Source organism: Camelus ferus, chromosome 6 (assembly GCF_009834535.1).
Source record: "Camelus ferus isolate YT-003-E chromosome 6, BCGSAC_Cfer_1.0, whole genome shotgun sequence".
Taxonomy (NCBI): Eukaryota; Metazoa; Chordata; class Mammalia; order Artiodactyla; family Camelidae; genus Camelus; species Camelus ferus.
Window position 1 is genome coordinate 81,861,406 of NC_045701.1, and position 19,627 is coordinate 81,881,032.

Consider the following 19,627-nt stretch of genomic DNA (forward strand, 5'->3'; position numbering starts at 1 on the left):
GATGTATAATACGTGTTATACATGTACAATTTATAATCATATATATTACAATCTCAGGCACAAGGTTTTATAGCTGGGAAGAATTTTTAGATCAAATCTAAACCTCTTGTTTTACCCCTGAGTATGTACTTAGACTCAGATGGGTGATCAGGTTAGGGACAGAAATGATATTCAAACTGTGATTCCTGGCTTTGGGCTGCATTCTCTCTACTTTTCTTCAGTTCAACATTATTTTATTTTAGTAATGATAATAACCGTTTTCTCTCAATATCATGAAATATTGCACAGGCTTTTGATTCTCAGTGCATTATGACTTCACAATAATGTGCTTATTTTCCTGGTTGCTGATCTCCTCATAAATTAGGAAGTTTATTCACTTAAAGAAATCTTTATGACAACCCAGTGATCACCTAGGTAGTCAGAAGAACCTGCCTTGTGAATTAGGCAACTCCTTCACATGGTACATTAAAAAATTTCATATATTAATTTCATTAGAACTTCTGAGCAAGGGCTCACACTCTATTTTATGCTCCATCACTGACTCACAGCAAGATCTTGGGCAAATCACTTGACCTTCTTATGTTTCAGTGTGTCAAACTAGCCATAAAACTGAGTAAAGCATGACCTCATTACAAATCCAATAGACTTGAAAGCTAAGATGTGCTTTGATACATTAAAGAATTACCAAAAGCAAACGCTAACTGGTAAAACATGAAGAATCACAATAGTGAACTTTACTATAATAAGTAAAATGATTTTGAAATACAGTGTTTAGCAGGTAAAGTCATGAAAAAGTTTCAAAGTGTTTTATTTGGTGAAATAGGTTAAATGATAGAGGAAGAAATATTATTTTAGAGAATGCCTGGTTTTCAAAACCAAGATTGTTACAACTTAATTAGAAAGAGTGGAAGACTATTAGAAGCTAATAAATCCTTAATAATTAAACACATTTCATTTCTAGGTCATTATTTCCCTCTACTTACACAATGTATACTATGTTTTAAAATATATTTAACTAACTACTATATGAAAAGCCTGGCAAAGGAATACAAATTCCTTTAGTGTGTTTGGCCATTTAGACTGTAACTCACTGTATTATTGAATATTCTTTAAGTTGACCTTGTATTAGTCCCTTTCACCTGTTTCCCTATTTCCAACTCTCCCATTAATATATGCATTTATTCCCACTCAGGTTTACCACCATGAGCACAAAGTGATGATGATGGTGGCTGGTAGATGTGTTAAGTGAATGATGTCTTTCTAACCTGCAGAGGGAAGGCAGCACCATTCCCTGGCTTGCTGCTGCAGCCTCTCTTTAAATAGTAAAACAGGTTCACTCTTTCTGCAGCATTCCAGAAGGAACATCTGAGAACAGTTCCACAGATGCTTGTCTGAGGTTATCCCAGAAGCCCTGTAGCATCTACAATGTGCCTGAACATTTTCCATTATTTTAAAGCATCTTCCTGCAGACTTTGTCAAAGCCAGAAACAAACATAAGCAAGCTAAACCTTTTCTAGCAGAGCTTGTCAGTCATAGACGTTGCCACATTCTCTGAAAGAGTAAGCAAATGATAACTTGCAACTGTCGCCCAGGCCCTGTAAACAAAAGATCAAATTCTGTGCTCTGCCTTGGCAAGAAAAGAAACTGCAGCATTTTGTCAAGATTTTTTACAAAGTTCTGGGCTTCAAATTTATAACTGTATTGTCCTTTTTCTAGTTTACAGAAAATTGAAAACATCAGTAAATGTGAAGATTAAAATACTACCAGAAAAGGAATATAATTAAGATTGCGTGTTAAAATATGGTCTAGCTTCATAGTAGAGTCAATTAGCTGTGTGTTCCCAGCTGTAATCTGGGGGGTTCTAAGTACCTATTTTTTTTCCTTCTTTGTTTCTATGGATCTATGAATAAAAATCTGATCCTCTCAGGACCAAGAAAAGTAACCAAAAAAATTCAAAGTATGGGTATTAAAGTCTATTGAAGATGCACAGGTACATTAATGTAAATAAGACTGGGGTCAGGATGAATAGTATTTTCCATAGGAAAAAAGAGAACAAAACAGTAGGGAAGAGAGATTATTCAGGCATACAAAAAATTACTCAGTGGAAACATAAAAACATTAAAATAAGCATATGAGCATGACATAGATTCAGCAAATTGAACACATGTAATTTGTTTCAGATATCATTTCAAATTTTGAAAAGCAAAACGTCTGACCAATTTCTTGCACGAGGAAAACTGCCTTGCCCCTTCTAGACCCCATTCCTCGGCAACTGAAGGTGTGCGGTCAATTCCTCTGCCCCCGGCTCCTCGCGGCCGCCCCCTGCCCTAGGACCGCTCGCAGCTCCGCGGACCGAGGCGGCCAGCTCGGGACGCAGTGGCGAGGGGCCAGGGGAACCCCACTACCCCAGCGGAAGGGTAGGGGATGTGAGGTGAAGGAGAGCCCCACAGGTAGGGGTAGGGTGAGGGGCTGTCGGCTTCTGAAGCCCAGGGCCGCCCCAAGTCGGGGCTATGCAGATATTCTGTCCTCGCCTCGGCCACGGGCGGGCATCCCTGAAGACTCCTCCCGATACCTGCCCCACGGCCCAGTGCCTCCCCGACCCCAAACCCTCTGCGTCCGGGTCCCGGACCGGGCCCGCGGTGGCGGAACGCAGCGGGCGGTGGGAAGCCGGGCGCGCCGGGGGGCGGGGCTAGCGGGCAAGGCCCCACCCCCGAGCGAGGCGGCCACGGCCGCGGCGGAGGGATACGGAGCGCCATATATATATTGCCGAGCGCAGTCTGGCACTTCGGCAGTGGTGCTGGGAGCCTCGAGGGCGCGGCGCCGTTACTCGCAGTTGGGCGGCGGCGCAGGTGGCGGCGGCATATCGCTCAGTGCACACCGCGCTTTAACAGCAGCAGCAACAGCAGCAGCAGCAGCAGCAGCAGCAGCAGCAGCAGCAGCAGCAGCAGCAGCAGCGGAGGCACCTCTGCGGTCACAGCCCCTGCGCTGGTGCAGCCACCGTCGCTCTCTCTGCTCTTCCTCCCTTCACTCGCACTATGGTAGGTTGGGAGTGGCAAAAGCCAGCTTAGCAGCTGCCGGACCATAATTTCTTACCAAATTTTTAGTTTAGTCTGTTGTTTTCTTCTCTCTTTTTCTTTTCTTTGGTGGGTTTTTTTCTCCCTCTTTTCCGGGTGTTACGCAGCAGCTGCCGTTTAGGATGCATTCCGGATTTGCATCTCGGTTTTCTTGGCCAGGATCCTCGTTTAAATTTTGATCCCTCTTGGCGGTGGGCTGTCCCTGGGTAGGGGCTCCAAGTCCAGCTGCACCAGAGTCCTCTGCATCCAACCCCTCCCCCAGCCCCGCAACACTGCATCCAGCGCGCCGCATCCGGTCTGCCCGCAACGCTGCGCCTCGGCCGGGGCCCCGGGGAGGGCAGGGGACCCGGGCGGAGCCGGGCACTGGACCCCCCCACCCCACCCCGCTTCCCCGCCTCTCCAGCAAGGAGGCAGTGGATCAGGCGGGCCGCGGAGAATGAATGGGCCGGAGCGAGCCGGTGGCGCACGTTGTTCCGGCCGGGTCTTGGGGGGCGCTTTCAGCCTCCCCCCACCCCCTGGCTGTCCCCGCTGGTCGCGTTCTCCCGGTCGCTCTTTCCTCCTCCCTCCTGGGGGGCGCGGCGCGGGCGTGGGTTGGGAAGGAAGGAGCCGGGGAAGGGTGGGGTGGGGGCAGGAAGGCGCGGGGTGGGGGGCGGAGAGGGCGGAAGCGGCAGGCCGGCCGCCCTGCGACCGGGCGCGGCCCTGCGGTGTGGCCGGGGCCGGTGTCTCCCCGTCCCGCACTCCTGCAGCCCCCCACCTAGTGCAGCAGTAAAGGCGTGCGTGAGCCTCTGTACACCAGGAGGTCCCTTCCCGCGGGAGGCGCTCGGCTTGCGCTAATTGGGGCGGTGGGGGGCGGGGGAGGAGGGAGCTGGCGCGCGGCTCGGTTTCCATTAGAGACGCAAAGTTTCTGCACCGGGAGGAGGCGGCGGCGCGGCGGGCTCGCCGCCTGGGAGAGCAGAAGCGGGTGGGAGGCTCGGGGCGGACTTGGCCTCCGCCTGCCGGGCGGCCCGGGAGTGGGAGTGGGGAGGGCTATCTCCCTAACCTGGGAGGGGCGATGCCTCGACCTTGCCCAGGGGCCGCCTCTCCCCCTGCACTCGCCTGCACTCGGGGCCTCCCCTCAGCCGGCGTTTCCCCTGCTCCGCGCCACTTCCCAGTCCGAAGGGAGATGCCCTCCACGTTTCTGCTTTCTCTGCAGCCTCTAGATTGCCAGATACGCCTGTGCGCCTCGCTGGGTGTGTTTTCCACAGCCCCCTTCCTCCCTTGGCGGGCAGAGCTGACATCACTCGCAGCATTTTTCTGGCTTAGCCGGGGGTGAGGGGAGGGTGGAGGAGAGATGACTCCCAGCAGGGTCAGCGCACCTTTGCCCCCGAGGCCAACGCGGATTTCGTGGTGGGGTGTGCTTCTTTGTCGAGGAAGGCTGATGCTCTCCATAACCACTCTAATAGAGTTTTGCGGCGAGGTGAGACTGTTTCCCCGGTGAGGTGACAGCTTCTTTGTACGAGGTGTGGCAGCGCTTCCTGTTGTACAAGACAGACGTTGCCCTGGCGTTACATAAATCATCATGTCTCCTTCATTCGGTATAAAGAAAACCAACTTGCTGTGACGGGGGTAGAAAGGAAGACCTCGTTCTAATTTGAAAAAATAAGTTTTTCCCCTAATCAATATATCGGAGCCCCATTCCTGTTGTGCAAGTTTTCATGTAAGAGAATAAACTTAATGTTGTCAGCCTTCTATTAGGACTTATTTTGGAACTGGCTTCATTAGGCATCCTTCATTAAAATAAAAATACTATTAGTTCTCCTTGAGATCTCGAATTCCCCTGGCTGGAGGCACGGGTTCTGTGTTGCAGAGAATAAATAATGCAAGTGAGAATTACCTTCGTGGCCATTACGACCTCTAGTAAAGTGTGTTTATTATGAGCGGCTGATATGTCATCCTTAAAGTGGATAGGTAAATATCCTCTAGCAAAGTTAATGTTCCTCTCTAGAAAAAAGAGGATATAATCTCATAATTATTATGTACTTTTCTCTGTACTTAATTTTTGCAGTTTTGTAACAGCTCGGTTGTAGAATGGTTCCATTTTTTTCCTGGCTTCTGAATCTTAATATAATTTGACCAAGGGCATTAGCTATTCTAAATGGTAGGCTTTTAACAAATAACTGCCTAACTTAAATGATTGGAAAGTATTTATTACATGGAGATGAAGTTGGTGAGGTAACCCACTGCTGTATATTTATTTTTTCTGCTTAATTGTATCTCATAAAATAGACATAAAAGCCTGTTAATCCAACCCAATGCCATTATGTAATGCCAGTTTGGAGGTTTTGAGCTCCCGCAGCAATGCGCAAGGTGCACTAAAAGCCTGCCCCTGGACCCGATCCTGGCTGCGGTGACAGCAGTTACCAGGCTGGGTCCCTTCTTGGGTAGAAGTAGGGACTGCGGCGTCTCTGGCGCAGTAGGTGGCGCTCTTCTTTCTCAGAGCCTGCCCCTGCAGCCCATGCAGTGGGTCTTTTGCCACTAGAGGTGCCATTTTTCAAATTATGAACTGACCCTTCCTAGCTAGATCTCAGAGCACACAGCCGTAGGCCCAGAGAAGACCTGAAATGAGATATTGTCACTTCCTTATCATCCTTAGTTTTTAAAATAGCATAAAGGGTTCCCTTTATTCTAATTGTTTTTATTAAATGACAGTGCTAAAGTTTTCAAGCAATTTTTTTTGAAATTGAAGGATCTCTATTAAAAGCATAATTGGAAAAACTATGTTGTTCTCAATCAAACTCTCGTGGACTGAATTATAACCTTTTCTTTTTCTGTGTAGGCTGATCAACTGACCGAAGAGCAGATTGCTGGTAAGTTAATGACTTCAGGGAGTTTCAGTAGGCCAGAACTAGGCAAACTAAGTTTGGGTGCTCCCTATGGTCTGAGCAGTTTTCTAAGAATTTATTTAAATGAAAACAATAAGCAGAGATATTTAGGTCAAGTCTTAACTCCTTGTCAGTATTTCGGAGATAATGTGAAAGGAAGTGGAACTAAGAATACCCACTTGTGACACTCTGGAGTACTTGACTGTGCTTCACGATATGCCAGGCTTTGTGTGTAATGAGATCTCATTGAGCCTGCTACTCACAAATGTAGTTTAGAATTCTTAACGCTACGGGTCTGTCAGTAATTCACCATGAAAGCTTGTACTTGCTATTCTAAATGGGAATGGGTGAAAATGAATGTGAGAACCACTATGATAATTAGGAAGGGAGTTAATGTTAGTTTAGAATTTTAGCTTTTACTATTTCCTGGAGGGCTTTTTTGAGATGGTTTCTCTTTAGGAAACCAGGAATGCCCTTGAAATACCCTGAATGCCACGTAGAGAGAACACAGTGGTTATGTGGGAATGTACATTTCTGGTAACCACCTCTTCATGTTGCTATGAAACAGGGAGTTCTAATGACTGTAGAAATTTAACAGGAAAGGACCTTAAGGGGGAACACGTGGACCAATCTTCACTTGTCAGATTGGATTTAGGACTAATTTCAGCATGTTCAAGTTTAGGCTTCTTTAAGAATTTGAGTGTACTGTGGTTTTATGGAACTGGTTGCCAGGAGCAACGTTTTGCTTTATGGACTGCTACATGAGGGGCAGTCCAATAGAACTGCTGTGGTCTTTGTTTCAGTTGATAAAGACGAGGCAGTTTCTGTTACTTGCACAACTTGAACGGCTTGCTTTGGCAAGTTCAGGGGAAGGGTGTGCTGTGGCTGGGTTGGGTGAAGGCATTTCTAAAAAGTAAACTTTTGTTTTCAGAATTCAAGGAAGCTTTCTCCCTATTTGACAAAGATGGTGATGGCACCATCACAACAAAGGAACTTGGAACTGTCATGAGGTCACTGGGTCAGAACCCAACAGAAGCCGAATTGCAGGATATGATCAATGAAGTGGATGCTGACGGTAAGGGCTTTAAAACTATGAATGAGTGCCAGTGTTGTGTAATTCAAGTTCAGGCATGTTATGAGATTGTCTTTCAGGTCCCCAGAGCAAACTAAATGTGCAAAGATCCTTTCTGTGGTTGCCTTACAGCCATTGACAATTAAAATAGAAGATTACAGGCCTGCCTTTCGCCCTGCTCATTGTCTAGAACGTTTCCTGGATCGGATCACTGTATTGTTCTTTTTTATTTGCCATGACCTACAGCTCAGTATTTTATCAACTGGCCCATGAGTCTGTGCTGAGTCCTTTTGGGGGAAGGAAAAATAAATAGCCATAGCTTTTTAAAAAGCTAATTGTCTCTTAAGGAGAAAAACCCTACATTAAGTGGGGGAAGAGCACTCTTAGATTGTAATGTAGAAGCGAACACAGCGCAAGCTGTCGGTCGATGTGTTTATTGAGAATTTTGAGGCTCACGTGATGCTTGGAGGTGGGGGTGTATGATGACTGCAGGAAGTAGGTTTACAGAACCTAATAGAAGGGGAAGATGTGTAAGACGCGGAGCCAAGAGAATCAGGCCGTAACCCCTGTAGCAGTTGGTCACCTTTTGGTTGTTCATTCCTCTGGACTCCAGAACAGTGGGCAATAGACTTCTTATTGCTCACTTCCATCAGTAAATAATTTTGACCATCTCCTCCACCCCTCAAAAAAGAAAATCTATGTTTTTTGCGTATCATATTAATTAAATTAATAAATTAACTTATTTAATAAGTAAATTAATCAAATCGACAGATGTAACATTGTAGAACATTACTGAGTTTTTAAAAGATGAGGTAGGAATAAACAATTTGGATCTAGACTACTTTCTAGATGGTCGGCTTGATGGTAGACATTTAAAAAACTGGTACCATGAGGTGATGAAGTAGAATCACACTTGTCTGTGTCACACACCTTAGAAGGCAGGGGTTTGGGGTCATCTCCTTAACAACAGTTTTAGCCCATTTGAGCTACTTCTATAGACTGTTTTCATCCTTAATCTTTTCAAAAAAGAGGCTGTTCATTGTTCTGTCTAGATTGACTGCTAAGGTGATCAGCCATTTGAGAACATGGGTGGCTTTTGTGTAAGCCCTGGGAAACTGTGCTTGGGGACTGGCAGTCTGTTAGGCCCTCAGATTGTATGGAACAAGGTGGGGAGAGTTGTCTCAAGTTATAGAGTCTAGTTTTTGCAGTGAATAAACATTGATGCCTGGGGCATTGCTACCTAGCTGTAAGAGAAAGCTTTTCAAGTAATTGATTTTGTCATCCATGAATATCAATGATGCTTTAAAATTTTAGAGGCCAAATAGATTTGAAGGGATCTCTGAGTTACTATTTTAATTTAAAGGTACTAGTGAAAATGAGTGACTTAAGACTTTTTTCTTCTAATTTAATTTTTATTTATGTGTAATTCAGGTTACACTGTTGCTCCAGTGGCTTGTCTTTGGGGTATTTATCTAACTGTTGGTTTTAAAGGAGGAATTGTTTGGAATACTGGCCATAGAACAGATTCTTCTGACAGTTTCCTAAATGTTAATGGTCTGAGCTGAGAAAACACTTCTGAGCCTTGCTCTTAATGGGAAATAAAGATACTGAGTTGGGGAGAAAATGATTTGGTGACTTATTATAAAGTGGCTGAGACATGGCTCCTGGAGAAGACTTTCTTAACACTTTATGATCCCTGGCATAACAAAGTCAACTTTCCCCATCTCATAATCCTTTTCTTTCCTAAAAACATTGTGTACTCGTGGCAGTCCAGTTATAGACCATTACTAGCATCACTCGCCCAGGCATAGTTAGATCTGAGTGATCTCCCCAATTTGGGGGAAGGCAAACTCAAGTGCTTCCCTTGGGAGTGGAAAGATTCAGCCTGTGTTGCTGTGTGCTTTATCCTCTTGAACTGTACAAACCCTTCAGTGGCCGGGAATCTGTACGTGCATTTTCCTTTGTATCATTAAACGCTATCCTAATTACTGGTTTGAATTATGTGAATCATGTGAAGTTGCCCTGTGAAGTATTTGAATAGTTCAGACCTAAGATGGTTCAACCTGCTAAAATAATTTACCAGTTTGTCCTAACAGGTGCTTACTGTTCTATAAAGTGGTTCTAAAATTGCCACCACAGAGTAGCATTACTGGAGCACTTATTTCACATGAGCTTTTGTTTTTTAATTTGAGGTAATGGCACCATTGACTTCCCAGAATTTTTGACTATGATGGCTAGAAAAATGAAAGATACAGACAGTGAAGAAGAAATCCGTGAGGCATTCCGAGTCTTTGACAAGGTAATCCTGCGTCTGCATTGCAGACTGTACTTAAATATGGCTTTTTGGCTGTCATTTCTAAAAGCTTTAACATTCTGTTCTAGTTAGATCACTTACCTAACTGCCTGAGCCTTGTAATCTCACTTTCAAATATCCTGACTTATTGCGGTAACTTTATCAGATGAGAGTAAGCATAATAAATAGTAGAGAAATTTTGAACCAAGTTTCTTGGTGGTTACTTTCAGTTTCTGTTAGCTTTTGAAAAGCCCCTGCATTTTTTGCATTGGCTAACTGCATGTATATATACCTACTATATACATGCAGTATATATACACTGGAGGTTGGAGAATTGTCAGTGAACACAGAGTTGGCAGTTACATGAGGGGCAGTTGAGATGAAGTGAGAGACCTGCTTGCCCACACTGAACCACTATGAGGTCCTGTCAGTAACGAGTGCTGAATGTTCACAGGATGGCAATGGTTACATCAGTGCTGCAGAGCTACGTCACGTCATGACAAACTTAGGAGAAAAACTAACAGATGAGGAAGTAGATGAAATGATCAGAGAAGCAGATATTGATGGAGATGGACAAGTCAACTACGAAGGTAAAAGACTACGTTTCTCTAGCTTAGTTTTTAATAGCCTCCCCTTTAGGATCCATAAACAAGTTAATTGCTTCACTAGACTTTCACTGATAGTTTTTTTCTTATGCAGAGTAGAGATACTGTATTCATTAAAGCTGCTTTTGAAGATAACCAAAGGTTATGATTATTTGTCTTTTCAGAATTCGTACAGATGATGACTGCAAAGTGAAGAGCTACTTTCAACTCCTTTTTCCCCCCTCTAGAAGAATCAAATTGAATCTTTTACTTACCTCTTGCAAAAAAAAAAAAGAAAAAAAAAAGTTCATTTACTCATTCTGTTTCTATATAGCAAAATTGAATGTCAAAAGTACCTTCTGTCCACACACACAAGAAATCTGCATGTATTGGTTGGTGGTCCTGTCCCCTAAAGATCAAGCTACACATCAGTTTTCCGATATAAATACTTGTCCTACCTTAATGATAAGGAAGCACTTAGTGGACTCCTTGCAGGTCCATTTGCTCATGATTAATACACTGTTTGGGCTGGCCAGTTTTTCATGCATGCCGCTTGACAATTGAGCACAGTCAGGCGTTTGTATTAAAAACGAAAAATGAAAAAACAGATTCAAAACCTACTCAAATGGGTTCTAGTTTGGTTTGTTAGTATAAATTGTCATAGCTGGTTTCCTGAAAACAACCATTTAAAATTGGTTTGCCTCAGGATGCCGTGCTGCAGAGTGGGTGGAGGATACACTGTCTAGGCACGGCCCCACTAGCAGGATGGCCCTCTTGTAACTTCCCTGTGCCCCGACCCATGATGACCATGACACATCCTGGTGGCATGCCAGTGTGTGTTGGTTTAGCATTGTCTGCATTGTGCTAGAGCAAAATGGGTGTCAGGCTATCACCGTTCACACAAATTTTTAAAAAGAAACGTTTATCAAGGGAGCATCTTTGGACTCTCTGTTTTTAAAACCTTCTGAACCATGACTTGGAGCCAGCAGAGTAGGCTGTGGCTGTGGACTTCAGCACAACCATCAACATTGCTGTTCAAGAAATTACAATTTACGTCCATTCCAAGTTGTAAATGCTAGTCTTTTTTTTTTTTTTCCAATAAAAAGACCATTAACTTAAAGTGGTGTTAAATGCTTTGTAAAGCTGAGATCTAAATGGGGACAAGGCAGTTGAAGGGATGGCCAGTGTACCTTTAAATGCCCACAGCCCAGCATTGGGTTTCCCTCCCTCTCTCTGACGTCCCAGCCCCAGCCTCTGAGCCTGAGACCTTGCCTAAAACCAAGCAGATACTGATTGCTTCATCTTATTTATGGACGTGTAGGTCTACTTGTAATTTCACTGGGGTGGGGGGGAGTGAATCATGGTAACTTAATGATTATTCAGGCAGTAGAGCTCTTAATGAAGGAAAAAACCCACTTTCTCTCAAGCATGTATTTAGGGGTTCTTATCAATTGTGCTGCTGATTACCTGTTTTATGTAACTACTTGAGACCATCTGTGCAAGAGACATGATTTAGTGTGTCTGTAATTCGATCCTCGCTGTGTGTGGTAGAAGCAGTAGTCACTTCTTAGCCAGTCTCTTCATGCCTAAAAGACACTACCAGTCAGTCACCTTTTGATTCACGATTTTTAATTTATGACTACTTAACCTTAGAGTCTTTTAAACTTTTTTTTTTTTAAGTTGACCTGACTTTGCTTTTTTTCCCCCAAGTAGAACTAAACTGGCCTCCCAGCTTGAAGGTAAAACTCCAGCCCAGAGGGAATTTTTTGTTTCTTTATAAACCTGTAACCAAAATGACGAGATGCTGGTACTGGTCTTTGCAGTGGGTTTGGTTTGCTTAAAAGCCCCCCCCAAAAAAGGAATATTTGCATTTAGTGCAGAGCTCTCTTTGAAATGAAGGCTGGATGTGCGTTTTTCAGGGTGTTAACTGGTTGTATCTTATTAGCAAGGAGATTTGGGTTTTGAACGTTTGTGTGGGAGGTTTTAATTTGCCAGGGAACAGCGGCAGGCTGCTAGCGAGGCAGTGAGAAGCTCTTGGCAGCCAAATGGGTGCATTCAGGGTTGATTTATAGAGACCCTCAGCTTCTCCCTCTCCTGCTCCTTGTCTCTCTGGCATTTTGCAGCGCGTTAGTTTTCCCGCCAGAGGGGTGGGTCAGAGCGGTGGAGAGGAACCCGCCAGCCTTTGCTGCTTGTCTTTAGACTGGATGGTTGGGTAGATGGGATGTTGACAGCATGAGCTAGACTTTGCTTTCATAACTCCCTGAATCTGAAAGGAACATCTCAGAATACCTCGGGGTGGGGGGGGTTTCTGAGATTGGACTGGGGTTTCTGGTTCAAGTAAGTTAATAACCTGGATGTTTCTTGTAGGGAGGTCAAGCAGCCTCACTGTTGACCCAGTCTCAGGCCTGTGGCTGATGACCTCTTGGTAATTTTAAAAAGGGTTTGGGGTGGTTTGACTTGTTTCTTACCCTTCCACCCAGTCTTTTGCTAGAAGCTGGGTGGACTTAATTTTAGCGGTCCTACAGTCTTAGAAGACTACTTTTGAAACCAGATTCTTAAATGGCCAGGATCCTGTATGGGAACCAGAAACCGTTCCCCCAGGGAATGCTGAGTTCCAGCTTGGCGGAAGCCGAGTCCATCTCTGGCCTGTGAAGGGACGGCCAGCGGTTGGGTGCTGGCAGCCTGCAGGAGTTTGTGAGAGGAAGTAGCTGGCTGTTACGGCAGTCCTCTTCAAAGCTGGTTAGCACCTTCCTGTCAACTCTTGCCCCTACTTCTAACTGCTCTATAAATATATACATATATTTATATATATAAAGTGACTAGTTTAACTGGCATCCCGCTTGAGCCTGAGACTTGCCATAAAAAAAACTGCTGTGTACTTGGCACACACTTTCATAGTTTTGTTCTCCATCTGTTTGGGGTAGGTGTTGAGCGAGGCAATGTATCTTGATATTTCAGATGGGCTTTTGATGCACTGTTGCCAAGGAAGGCTTTTTCTGATTTTTTGACAAATGAATTTTTGCACACTTTAATTGGTGTCTTTCGGCAACTTAAAACACATTGAAAATTAGCTACTGTACATATTTTTATATTCTCTTTATAAATGCATGTCTGACTGTACTTGTACCCATATTGTAAGGCGGGGCCGGCCACCAGGCCTCGCGCTGCTGTGACCCATCGGAGTAGCAGCATATTAGCAGCCCCTCAGCGTACTGGGAACTTCTTCCTAAACGAATGTAAATTTGGTCAAGTCTGCTCTTCGTCCATTCAATTATTTTAAACATTTCGATTAATTATTGTATATCCAAAATACATTTACCCTTTTGACAGTAACTAGATTCCACGAATGTGTCTTACTAATCTATCCCTTCAGCTGGCAGTTACTATTTTCTCTTTTGATCCCTTGAAGTTGTCCTGTAGGAGACAGAAATTCTCTGCTGTCTGTATCCCTTGAAGTAAGAAGGTAGCGGTATGGGTGCAGTGTGTGTTCTTTCTCCAGATCTGTGATAATGTTCACTAGACACGTCTGTAGCAAAGATGGCGGTAGTTCCTTTGTTCCCGAAGTCACCCTTCACCGTGGCGATCGGAAAAGGACATGTACTTGAACGTTTCTGTAAATCTCAAGATAAACTGTTCGGAGATTTAACCACCTCTCTGATGGGGGACCAACTCTATGGAAATTGTAAATAAGTTTTATTTATAAACCTGGCACTGTATTCAATAAACATTTCTGCAGCCTTTCATCTCTAACTGCGAACTCTGTAGGTTTTTAGCTTGCAATGTTTCCATCCCTTTTGCTCAATGAACAAGCTATACCTGCCCTCGGGTGGGATTCCACCGTGGCTGTAGTATGGTAGGTGAGGGGCCAGAAACACAACAGACACGTCCCACTACAGCTTTACCCTGGTTTTACAGTTTTAGGTGTTAACTATCTGACATTTTAACAGAGTCTCTTGGCATATTAACGTATCCATGTTTGCTTTATGCAAAAATCCACACTATAAGAAGATTCATTCCCCTTTAACCTCGAGGTTAATCCAAGTCTAGGGATTGTGTAAAGGAATACACTTTAAAAATTAGATGGGAATTTAAAATTGTGTAAGCACATACCTCTGCCCATGTCAAGAACAGAGCAGCTGTGGAAAACTGGGGGTGGGGGTGGGATTGAGGGGGACGCAGCTTCCATTCAGAACCTTGGAGTTGAAACCTTCCCCTTAATGAGCATCGTCCCAGACCCTGGTTCCTAGACAAGTTTAGCAGGAAGAGCCACCTCCTGGCTGCCACCCCTGATTCCAGAAAGATCTCCAGGCTGCCTTGCCTATTTCGTTTCCTGCTCTGCACAGAAACGAGAGTGCTGAGAAGAAGGGGAATGATCACAGGGTAAGCCCTGCTTTGGCTAGAAGGCTTGAGAGATGTCTCCAGGGAGCACTTAGCTTCTCCTGGGTACAGCCAGCCCCTTGTCTACATTACAAGGATGCGGGGACAGAGCCCTCTGCTCAGACTTTAGGCCTGGCTCCTAGTTTTGCTTCTGTCCCTCTGTAGCCGTGGATAGGTTCTTTACCTTTCCGAACCTCAGCTAAAATAAGATGATTGGGCTGGGTAGATTCTACCTGTGGCTCTCTAGGATTCTGACCAACTCAGCTTGTCATCACTTGGTGTTTAAGTTGAAATTGCAGCCTAAAGGGTGGGAGGCAAAAGAGTGTAGGTGTGTAGATCCGTGGTATGCTTGTAGAAGACAAATGGGATTTTTAAAGTCTCGGCTGCTCCATGTTGGGTGTGGGGTAGAGGGTAAACTCACTGTTAAGACTGTGAGGTCCTATTGGAAAGTGGGTTCAAAGAAACTGATCAGTAGATGGCTTCCATCCTCCTGGTAGGACAGAAATAGGAAGATACCACTCACTGCCTGCAGCAGATTTAGTCCAAGTGACAGTGTCATCTGGTTTTTCAGCAGTTTGGGTTCAGGAAAAAAAAACATACACACATTGCTGATTTGAGCTGAACTTCCCCAGGCACTAGGGGCTGGAGCATCCAGTGACTCAGGATGCCTTAGAAGGAAATACAATCTAAAGTTTTTTTTTAATAGCTTGCTGCTGCTTCTCTCCCACTGCCCTCAACCCTCTTCCAGGGAGAGGGGAGGAGTGTTCTTCTGCTCCAGAACCCACGGGAAAGCGGACGGCAGCCCAAGTTGCTGGCCAGCTCTCCCCATCGATGGTTCCTGAAATTGGGATTAAAAAAAAAATGGTGACAGCGTCCCTCATAAGAATTATTTATGTTCTGCCTGTGTGTCAGCAACCTTTGGAGTGAGTGTGTATTTACACTTTCGGATAGTATTTCAAATGTCACATTTTTAAGTTTTATTTTCACTCTCACAAAGATGAAAGGGAAAATCCAGAGTCTCCAACTCTAGTAAAATAATTTTCTTAAACATTTTGTTACAGTATAATAATCTTTTTCATCTGGGCTGACTATAAGCATGAATAGTTTGCTTTTAAACTATTTTTCTTTCCCTTTCTGAGTCTTTGTATACCCTTCAAGCTTTGATTTTCTGTTTTAGTTACTATGTTTGTAGTAAAAGATAATTTTTCCCCCACACAGATTGGAACCAGACTCAATATTTGAGATAATGGGTTATTTTTTTAAAGTAGAAAATTAAATGAAAAAGTAATTATAAAGTGATATCTTAGTTAAAAGGACTAGCCCAAACATTCACTCCCAGTACCAGTATCCATATCTGATGCTTCTCAAACTTCTCCATGGCAAGAAGCTTGTTAACCTCAACAGGCAGGCCAGTCCCATTTTTACAAAAGTATTTTTCTGATTCTAATACAAATACTGTTTGTTGTACAAAATTTGTGATTATCAAATAAACCCACTACCCTGTAAAAGATGTTTAACACTTTGTATTTCCTTCCAGAAGTTTTTCTCACTTTATAGATGCAGAGATATAGTTGACAAAATTCAGATCTACATATATTTTATTTAAAAATTAAGCATAATATTCTTTGTTACATAAGTTATATATATACATTTATATTAGTCTTTTCTTTCCTTGTACTCCTAACACCATGAGAAGCAGAGCCACCTGGCCACATCTCACCTCTTCTCTTCACCAAAGTCTTGATCTTCAACTGGAAGATGTCATACAACACCCCTGGGCTCCCAAGACCTGATTCCAACTCAGAGACAGAGACCACTTCCCCAAACCTCAGAAGTAGGCGATGACCCAATGGTTGGCTAAATCCTAGCGAGCTCATCCTTTTTGAAGGATTCTGGAGGGGAATGCAGGATCTGTACGCAGCTGTTCCAACAGGACAAATCCTTTAACTCAGCCTTGCAAATACCTGCCTAGGCTTCCCATTCAGGCAGCCACTTGGAACCAGGAAGGAATTCAGAGCGTACTTTTGCTGTTTCTTACTGGGAGGGCCAGCTCATTAAGGGAAAAAGTGAGAGCATTGTATTCTGATAATTTGTTCTCAGGTTCAATGCCTACAATGTTCAGAGCTCTGAATCAGAGGACTTCAAAATACTGAAAGGCTCAAGTCTCCACCTTTTCAGGAGCTTTTACAGGCTTTTTGTAGAAACATTATTAGATACAACTGCCAAGCAGCATGCTGATGAATAACATATACCAACTTGAATATCTAAGAACTGATGTAGACATAGAACAAGAATGTATAGAGCAAGAACTGACAACAAGAATAACAAATCCATCATCATAGAGATTTTGACATGCTTCTCCCAGTTATTAAGAAATCAAGTGAACAATAGTACATTTGAACCACACAATGAACAAGTTTGATCTCATGTATGTATGTAGAACATTGCATCCAGCAGTTAGAGATTTCATATTACAGATACTAATTAGGTATTAATTAACAATAATATCAATACATTAATAAACAATATTATATTAGTTATATGATTATACTATAATTATAAATACAAATATATTATATATAACAAATTAATAACATAAGAAATTAATAAATAAGATTAAAGAATTAAGATTGACTATGTATTAGATCATAAAGAAAATCTCAACAAACATTAAAAAACTTTCATATTGACCAAGCTACCTGATAACAATGCAATAGATAGAAAATAGTTTTTAAAACACAGCTTTTAAAATACCTATTTGTTTTGAAAATTGAAGTCCATTTCTAACAACACATAGGTCTAAAATAATGAAAATCTAGAAGATATTTCATTTCATTCATTTCATTCTTATTTCATTCAAACAGAATTGAATGAAGAAATAATTCTACATTTCAAAACTGTAGGATACAACTTAGAAATGAATAGAAATGCTTATAATGGAAAAGGGGAAAGGCTAAAAATAACCAAGGTAAACACCCAACTTGAGCTAGAAAAAGAATAGAATAAGCCCAAAGAAAGCAGTAGGGAATTATCAAAGATATCCACAGCAATTAATGATGTACAAAACGAAGGTTTACAAAGATCAACAAAGGCAAAAAGTCGGCTCTTCGAAAAAGATTATTAGAAATAGTATAGTAGTTTGTCAAAAAATTAAACATTTAATTACCATATGCTACAATAATTCCACTTTAGGATATGTACCTAAAATAATTGAAAGCAGGAACTAAAAGAGGTATTTGTACATGCATGTTCATAGCAGCATCATTTGCAATAACTAAAAAGTGGAAGTAACCCAAGTGCCCATTAGTGGAAGAATGGATAAAAGAAGTGATATATACACATATACACATACATATATATATATACACAATGAAATATTATTGTCTTAAAAAAGAAGGAAATACTGATATATGCTACAACATGGATGAACCTTGAAGACATTGTGCTAAGTGAAATAAGCCACTCACAAAAGCACAAATACTAGATAGTTCCACTCACATGAGGTCCCTAGAGTAGCCAGATTCAGAGGCAGAAAGTAGAATGGGTGGATGCCCTAGGAGGGGGAATCATTGTTTAATAGGTAAACTTTCAGTTTTGCAAGATAAAAAAGTTCTAGAGAGGTATGGTGGTGGTGAACAATGTGAATATACTAATGCCACTGAACTGTACACTTAACAATGGTTAAAATGGTAAATTTTAAAAGATGTGTTATCTTTTTAGATTGAAGTATAGTCAATTTACAATGTTGTGTCAATTTCTGGTGTACAACATAATGCTTCAGTCAACCATATACATACATATGTTCCTTTTCATGTTCTTTTTATAGGTTAATACAAGGTATTGAATGTAATTCCCTGTGCTATAGAAACCTGTTGTTTACTTTATATACAGTAATATCTGCAAATCCCGAACTTCCAAGTTGTCCCGTCCCACCTGCTTTCCTCCCTGGTAGCCATAAATTAGTTTTCTATGTCTCAATCTGTTTCTGTTTTGTAAATAAGTTCATTGGTGTCTTTTTTTTTTTCAAGATTCCAGATATAAGTGATATCATATGATATTTTTCTTTCTCTTCTTGGCTTACTTCACTTAGAATGACAATCTTCAGGTCCATCCATGTTGCTGCAAATGGCATTATTTTATTCTTTTTAATGACTGAGTAGTTAAAATGATAAATTTTATGTTATGCATATTTTACCACAATTTTTTTTTAAGTCAAAGAAGTGGAAAGAACATTACAGAAAGATAATATTATCCTGGCAGTTGCTTATATTTCAGATGACGTTTTCTGATTCATTGATTCTTTTTCCTCATATTCTACCATTAAGATAATGTTTAATTATTATAGCTTTATAATGAAAGTTAATTCCTGGTGTTTCATGTAAAAAAAAACTTAGACAAGTCTCTAGTAGTGCTGATGAAAAAAGGAAATAAAAAGGGAGACATAACCACAAATAAACCAGAGATTTTTTTTTTTTTTTTTTTTTTTGTAAAGCGCACTGTAAAAACTTTGTGCCAATAAATATGAAAACTTAGGGAAAGGGGATGATTTCCTAGAGAACTGACTTAAGAAGAAGTAGAAAAGTTAAAACAAACTATAACCATTAAAAGAACCTAATCAGTAAATAAAAATACACCTGTGCTGGATGAGTGCAAACTGTGCCCCTTTCCTCTCAATGAGTCATGAAGTCTTCATCTCATGCCCCTGACTCTAAGAGGGCACTGTGACTGCTTTGACCAATGGAATACAGTAAAAAGCATGTGCTAGTTTCTGGGCCCATGCTTTTTCCATTTCTGCCCTTGGAACATTCTGGAACCCCTGAGATCTCCATGTTGTAGAGGCCACATGTAGATGCTTCAGTGGGCAGTCAGCTGTCCCCATCAAGGTGACCGACCAAGAAGTGAGGCCACCTTAGATTCTCCAGGCCAGGTCATTTGCCAGCTGAATGCCACTGAGTAACCTCAGTTGACCTCGGGTGGAGCAGAAGAATCAGCCATCTGAACTTTGCCTGAATTCCTCACCCACAGAATCAGGAGATAAAATAAAAGGGTAGTTGTTTTAAGCCAATATTTAAGCTAATACTTAGGTTCATTTGTTTTGAAGTAACAGATCACAAAGCACCACCAAAGACAGAAAAAGATTCTTCCATGGAATCAAAAAAAACCCCACAAAGATTACACTGCAACTCTTTACCTAGTCTTGACAAATTCTTTCAGAAAATTAAAAAAAAGAGAGAGAGAGAGATTATGTTAAAATTGATTATCTAGGCAGGGAGGGGTGGGGAGAAAAGAAAAAAATAATAAATAAAATTGATTATCCACACCAGATAAGAATACAAGAAGTAAGGAAAATTACAGGCTGGTCTATA

At 42.1% G+C, this 19,627-nt stretch overlaps 1 protein-coding gene across 1 annotated transcript; it reads left to right on the forward strand.

The window, feature by feature from the left end:
* Nucleotides 1-2,772: 2,772 nt before the first annotated feature.
* On the forward strand, nucleotides 2,773-11,004 carry CALM1 (calmodulin 1). Its single transcript, XM_032482501.1, has 6 exons — nucleotides 2,773-3,038; nucleotides 5,890-5,920; nucleotides 6,867-7,010; nucleotides 9,200-9,306; nucleotides 9,755-9,890; nucleotides 10,070-11,004. Exons 1-6 carry the CDS (start codon nucleotides 3,036-3,038, stop codon nucleotides 10,096-10,098), a joined length of 450 nt encoding a protein of 149 aa, XP_032338392.1. The 5' UTR covers nucleotides 2,773-3,035; the 3' UTR covers nucleotides 10,099-11,004.
* Nucleotides 11,005-19,627: the final 8,623 nt, after the last annotated feature.